Source organism: Emiliania huxleyi, assembly GCF_000372725.1.
Source record: "Emiliania huxleyi CCMP1516 chromosome Unknown EMIHUscaffold_19, whole genome shotgun sequence".
NCBI classification, from domain to species: domain Eukaryota; phylum Haptophyta; order Isochrysidales; family Noelaerhabdaceae; genus Emiliania; species Emiliania huxleyi.
In genome coordinates this window covers 787,280-793,972 of record NW_005200690.1, presented here as the reverse complement: position 1 = coordinate 793,972, position 6,693 = coordinate 787,280, and the positions used below count along the sequence as shown (strand labels likewise).

Sequence of the window (6,693 nt, the reverse complement as noted above, 5' to 3'; positions counted from 1 at the left end):
GGAGGCCGGATTGGGGGCGGGGGCCCGCCAAGGTGCGGGGGGGCATCAGCAAGTGCTGCAGGTGCCTCCAGTGCCGCCGGCGCGCATCCAGCCCCGGCTAGCGGGGCGGAGAAGCCCCCGAAGCAGCCCGCGCCGGTGGTGCGCCGGCCGTCAAAGAACCATGACGAGCAGACCAAGGCCGCGGCCGAGAGCGCGAGGGCCAAGGAGGCGCAGCTCATGGATCAGATCTCGTGCGGGCTAGGGACAAAGAACGAGCTCGGGAAGCTCAAGGGCGTCAACGGCTCGTCGGACTGCTTGAGCTCAATGCCGTCGGTCGCGTCCACGCCGTCCGCTTTGCCCGCCCCGCTAGGGGGCGCCGCGCGCGCCAGGGCGCCGGGCGCTGGCGGCGGCGGCGGTGGCGGCGGCGGAAACACCCACATCGCCGGGGCGGGGCAGCCGATGCGGCCGCAGTCGAATAGCGCGCCGCCGAAGCCCGGGGGCATGAACGCGTCCTCGACTACCGCGAAGCAGATGTCCGAGGCGCAGGCGCGTGGGCTCGAGCAGGAGTTGGGGTTGGGCGGCGGCGTCGCCGGCGGGGCACGGTAACATACACCGGACTATAGCCCTGTGTGTGTGTGTGCCGCCTGCGTCGCTTTTTTCACTCTGTCGAGTTAGTTGTACGGTGTGTTGAAATATACACACGCACGCGGAGCGGCTCGCCGGTTTGCGCCAGGCCGCCGCGCCCCCACGCGGGGGGACGCACCCCTCCCAGACCGCAGGCCCCCAGACGTCTCTCCCAGGTGGCTACTGCTAGGACGAAGTACGATAGAGGCACGGCGCGCGCGACCCCACGTGCCACGCGACCCCACGTGCCACGCGACCCCACGTGCCAACGCCGCACGCGACCCCACGTGCCACGCGACCCCACGTCGCACGTGCCACGCGACGTGACGATTTATTTTTTTCCGTCCACTCGAAGACCGCCTCAGACCGGGAAGAGCGAACTGGAACTCGGAGAACATGTGTGTGTGGCCGATGGCGGATGCACCATCCCGCACATCTACGACGAACATGTTCATCAAGTTTGGGAGATTGGGGTAAGATGTGATTAGTAGAGGGGGCACCAGGCGCTTCGAACTCTGCCTCCCTCCCTGCGGAGGGGCCTGGCACCTTGACCCCTACCCCCAAACCCCAGGCCACTTATAGGCCTGGGGTCAGGGCCAATGTGCGTGGTCAATGTTACTAGTGCCTGCGTGCGTTCCGTCTCTGGCGCGTCTGGCGGACGACTACCTCGCAGCGAGGCCAGCTACGACCTAACACTTCGGTGACAAAGTGGTCTCCATGCGTTTCCTACGAAAATTTTTGTATATCTAATTTGGAAGGTTCTAATTTTGGGAATTTCTAAATTTGGTGTGAACTCGACCGTCGCGCATGTGCTCGGATCCGATCTCAGTTTGCGATGATGACCGATGTGCAAGCAGTGGCACATAGGCATCCCAAGACGTTCGCCCCGCATGAAACCAATCGGTGGGGGTTGACCAATGGGCTCTGTCTTGCCGAACACGTCCACGTGCTGTGTCCCATGTCTGCGGGTCCGTATTTAATCTGACAGTTTGTTTAACTTTATCTCTCTTTTTTTAAACCAAGCTCCAGCCGGGGACTGGACCTTCCAGCGAAAAAAACTCACTCTGACTCAAGCTCTGGATTTAGCGGTTTTAGCACTTCGAGGTATCCCCAGGTGGAGGAGATGCTCGAGCTCCTTGTGCATGTGCTTGTGCTCGAAGTATCCCCAGGTGGAGGAGAGTCTCGAGCTCCTTGCTGCGCGCTACGGGACAGATAAAGCGCGGGACGACCACAAATATACAGACCTTTATGCTATGCTGTTCGATGGTGTGCGGTACTCCGTGCAAAATGTTACCGAGATTGGCGTGCAGACCGGTCAAACACTGCTGATGTGGCACTCCTATTTCCGCAATGCTCAGATATGGGGCGTCGATGTTGCAATGCCAAAACCCCGCCATCACAGCAAAGCTCCTCTCACGGAACCGCCTGCGACTGATTCATGGCTCGTCCACGAAGCCAAAGGTTTTCGAGCTCAATGGGATGTCGCCAGGCTCAATGGATATATCATCGACGAAAGCAACCATGCTCCAACAGTAGTGATGGACAAGACGCTCGCCACTATGTGGCCGCTACTCCGGCCAGGCGGCTGGTATGTGATTGAGGACCTCATCACAGGTGGTGGCAAGCACGGCGTCTTCATGGGCAGCCTCGCGCGTACTGGCACGGTGCCAATCGTGCACGACCCGACGTCGGCGTCCAACTTCACGCAGACGGTGCTCCGCGAGAATCACGTTTTCTTCGCCGACTCTCTCGTGGGACATCGCAGTTTCGACCAGTTCCGTGCCATCTCAGGACAACTGTACACGAAAGACCGCGTCAACCACAACTCGCATGTGCTCGTGATTCGCAAGCGCCACGACCGGCGCGCGGCGGCCGCCGTGCAGATAACCAGGTTCGTTGTGAAGAGCTGGGGCGCGCCACCCAAGAGCCTAGGTAGGTGCGGATCGGCAAGAGCGCAATCGATCTTTTTGCCCTCTATCACCTTGGGTTGTAAGAACACGACATAGAGCAGGAAACGAGAGGTGGGTCAAGTCTCAATTGCAGTTTTGGCGACGCTGAACCGCCCGTTGTGGGGGATGCGAACAGAGAAGCTAAGACCAGAGACGGCAGCCACTTGGAGGGCACACTTGAGGCGCAAAACGCCGGTCTCGTGCCTCATGGTTGCTACACGCCTTTGCGACCTGCAAACCCAGCACGCCGGGCGCCGTCTTCATCAAGCCGCGCTCCGCACTGGCCTACCCGCTGGCGATCGTGCGAGTCTTTGGGCGGTGGGGCGTCAAGATGCCAGCCTACAAAGCCCTCGTGGCCGAGCTCAATGGCCTTATGCGCCTCTACCTGATGTACCATGGCCCGTACTCGCTCATGCCAACGCGGGCGGAACCCATGCGGTGGGGAATGGTCATCAAGATGGATCGCTTGCCGCTCGGCGGCCGGATAATCGGCGGGTACGCGTGGGACGACTCCGTGCATCGTGTCTTCACGTTCAGGCGGCTCAGCCGGTTCCTTTTCCGCACCGCCTTCCGTCTCGGTGAGATCTGTGGACACGCGTCCGGCGAGATCATGTACCTCACGCGATCCAGCGTGGTGTGGAGGATCAACGGGATACTCCACTCCAACCCTTCGCGGGCCCTTCTGCGTTCGATGGTGCCTGGCCGAGACGGCTGCCTCGTTACGCCCCCTCGCCAAGCCCGACCAGTGGGGCGAGACGCACTGCCCCTTCACCATCTTCATCGGACTGAGCGCGAGGGAAGGTGACCCGTGCGACGCCCTCCGAGACATCGAGCTGCGCGAGCGGCCGCGGCGAGCGCTGCACGGCGGCCGACGGCAGCGGAGATGCTGCTGGCCGGCTCAACCCGGTGGGAGACGGACGGGAGCAGGGCGAGCGCGGCGAGCGCCGAGGAGAGCATTCCTCCGCCGGCAGCTCGCAATCGGGAAAGAGAGAATTTTAGAATGCAACTCCCTCGCACAACACTGGGCACGAAGAAACCGCGGTTTTTCTTTTTCTTTTTGAGCTCCTGCCTCGCAAACCCCCCTTCGCAAGCCCAACATCGCGAACCATGGAGGGCGGCTGGAAGCGCCTTCTGGTGCTCTCGATGTGCGGTCTGGCCAGCAGCTTTGCCCCCAAAAATCCCTACGTCTACACTTTGAAGGAGTGCTACGGCGACTGGATGAAAGTTGAGGACAGTGTTGAGCCGGGAGACGAGGACGACAAGTCCGTATCCAAGGAGCAGTTGAAGAATGCGTGCTCTTCGGGTATCATTTGGAAGGTCGCCGAGATCTACAAGAAGTCCAAATCGGAAGCGGAGCCGTGCGAAGCGCTGACAGAGGACATGGACGACGTGTTTGGGGCGTTTGACGGGGGCGAGAAGGACGACGACATGATTGACGCCGAGTGGTTCTGCTTCGTGATTGGATCGTTCGCCTACTCGAATGGGTTTGGCGAAGACGTCACAGTCGACGAGGCGATGATGGAGCTGCTCGAGAAGATGAAGGAGGACATGCCCACCCTCATGGGTTGAATCATGCCCAAGAAGTGAAGGACACGCGGCATGAAGGGCTGACACGGTCCCGCCCCACTGCCGCGTATCGGGTCCTCGTGGCTCGTGGCGAGTCCCGCGATGCGATGTCGAGAGAAGCCCTCTCCCCGCTTCCTCCCCGCTCACGGGAGGCGTGCCCGGCCGGTCTGCTAAGGGGCGGAAGGCGGTGCGGGCAGGCCGGTGTGTGTGTGTGTGGGGGGGGGGGGGCTGTCCCTTGGCCCGGGGTAAAGCTTGTGCGATTCTTTATCAAAAGGCTGCGTAATAAGCGGCTGTGCAGCCTTCATCACGGGACTACTTCGTGTTCACGGGCGGCGACTCGGATGTCGCGCGTGGAGCGCGCGGGGGACGACACACTCGACACGCGAGCCGCCGAGGCCGCTCCACGAGGCGCCGGTGGCTCGAGTGTTCCTGCCTCCCTCCGGCGGAGGAGAGCACATCTCGGCCGATCTGAGCTCATCTCACCATTTACTGTGCGTGCGGGTGAAGGGCGGAAGCCAGGCGGCAGCCCGCCACTCGAACCCGCAAGCGGGTGTGCGGACCGCTCGAGCGGCTTGTGCCCTGACGACGAGCGGGAGACAACGCCTCTATTCGCGGACGAGGACGGCTCGCCACTCACGCACTCTGGAGGAGGCCTGGGAACCTCCAACTCCGGGGTGCAACAGGAGGCTGCGGGGTCGCAAGGCCCCCGGGGTGAGTCGCATGCGGCCACCTTTGGGAATCCTGAATCAACAGGATGCAGTGGCACCTCCTAGTCGGCGTGTTCATCGGGCTACTCACTTGTGAGCAAGTGGTGACACGTGGTACGGGGACGACGGTCCCCACCTAGCCAATGTGTTCCACGATGGCATACATTGGTGAACAGGCAAGGCTGATGAAAACGGTCAACCGTCATGCGGCTCCGGCAGGGGCGCATGGCAGAGACCGTCGGCTGCGACAGGGACGAAAGCCCTGTTCCGACCCGGGGCGCAACCCTCGGGCGGCTCGTTGCTGAGCGCTTCGGCGTGATGCAGTCACGAGGCGGTCGCTATCGACTGGGTCGTCGGCCGGTCACCTAAACCTCTCAGAACCAAAGCAAAGCCGAGCCGCACAGAGGCGTCATCGCGACTCAATGAGCATGCGCTCACCTCGCCGCGAGCAGAGCACAGCCGCGGGGATGGGCATGGTGGCTCAATGTACAGTCAGGCCACAGCAAGCCCTGTATTGATGCACGGCACCTGCTGCGGAAACGCGACGGTGACGAAAGCGAGCTGTGCCCATGTGATCGGCAGTCTGAAAAGGGCTGAGAGCACTCCCGCGCTTGGGTGTTCGCCCGGGAAGCATGGGACCTGTGGGTTCATCCCCGCAGGTGGAAAGGATTCTAACCCAGACTGCGCCTGTGAGCCTTGTGCTCGCAGGAGGTCGAAGGGATCAAGCGGACCCTCGACGCGCTCCTCAAAGCCGTTCTCCTTCGCGCCTGCGGAGAAGCGGCAGCGAAGATCTACACCTGGCACTCCTACCGCTCCGGCCTCGCTACGGCGCTCCACGCCGCGGGAGCGGAGTCCCGGATGCCGTCATCATGCTAATGTGCCGCTGGATGTGCGAAGCGTCACTACACGTCTACCGCCGATCGGGTGCCGTCGCTCACGAAGCGAACTTTTGGGCAGCCACACGTGCAGACGTCAGCAACATCCAGGCCGCCAATGTTCCAAACGTAGTCATGGACCAGGGGATGGCAAACGTGGCCGACTTCTGCTCGAGGCAGTGCGCTGCTGATAGGGCGGCGTACGCTGAAGCACAGGGTGCCACGCCTCGCGGAGCGAACGACGCGGGAGCAGGCAGTGCGGCGAACGCGCCACCGCCAACTCGCGAAGCGGCGCCAAGCTCGCCCATCGACGCCCGACCGATCACCGCCGAAAACGCCACGGGGCGACCGGTCCTCGTCGCAAGCGCCCTCTGGCCGCAGTACGCGTGCAAAGAATTCGGTGGAGCCGGCTGGGCGGCGACCGTGTTGCGATGCTCCAAGCACACCGCAATCGTACGGTTCACGATTGCCACGACGCGCGATGGCCGACCATACGAGGACGCGCGCGTCCCGCTCAACCAACTGCGGCCGCTGCCTCCGCGACAACTGGCCGCATGAGGCGTGCTCCAGAGGGTGGAACCCATCATAATCACCACACAGGGTGGAACCCATCATAATCACCACACAGGGTGGAACCCATTACAATCACCACACAGGGTGGAACCCATCATAATCACCACACAGGGTGGAACCCATTACAATCACCACACAGGGTGGAACCCATCATAATCACCACACAGGGTGGAACCCATTACAATCACCACACGTGCTACCCGGCTTGCGAGTAGGGAGGAGGAGGCTGCGCTGCGCAAGCACGGGCGGGAGGGGCTTCTCCTGCGGAGTCGTGCGTGCGCAAGGCTCCTCTTTGCTTTCTTCTACTCCCTACTATCATCCCGTTCCCGTCCTACCAGAGAAGGTTACTTCCCCCAGGATTGGTCTTCTCTGCATGCGGGAACACCCTCGGGCGGCCGGGTGGGGCTGCGGCTGGAGCTA

The 6,693-nt window shown here is 62.2% G+C and overlaps 2 protein-coding genes across 2 annotated transcripts in view; both read left to right on the top strand.

The window, feature by feature from the left end:
• The window catches only part of EMIHUDRAFT_449765 (hypothetical protein), a 4,818-nt gene extending 4,149 nt beyond the window's left edge, over positions 1–669 (top strand). Inside the window, exons 9-10 of the mRNA XM_005782471.1 lie at positions 92–312; positions 451–669. Of these exons, the coding sequence (XP_005782528.1) occupies positions 92–312; positions 451–585 (356 nt within the window). The 3' untranslated portion in view covers positions 586–669. The remainder of the gene's footprint in view (positions 1–91; positions 313–450) is intronic.
• A 5,031-nt stretch (positions 670–5,700) lies between these two features.
• On the top strand, positions 5,701–6,258 carry EMIHUDRAFT_203560 (hypothetical protein; the record flags this gene model as incomplete). The annotated part of the gene is made up of 1 exon (XM_005782470.1): positions 5,701–6,258. One exon carries the CDS (start codon positions 5,701–5,703, stop codon positions 6,256–6,258), a length of 558 nt encoding a protein of 185 aa, XP_005782527.1.
• Between the last annotated feature and the right edge of the window lie 435 nt (positions 6,259–6,693).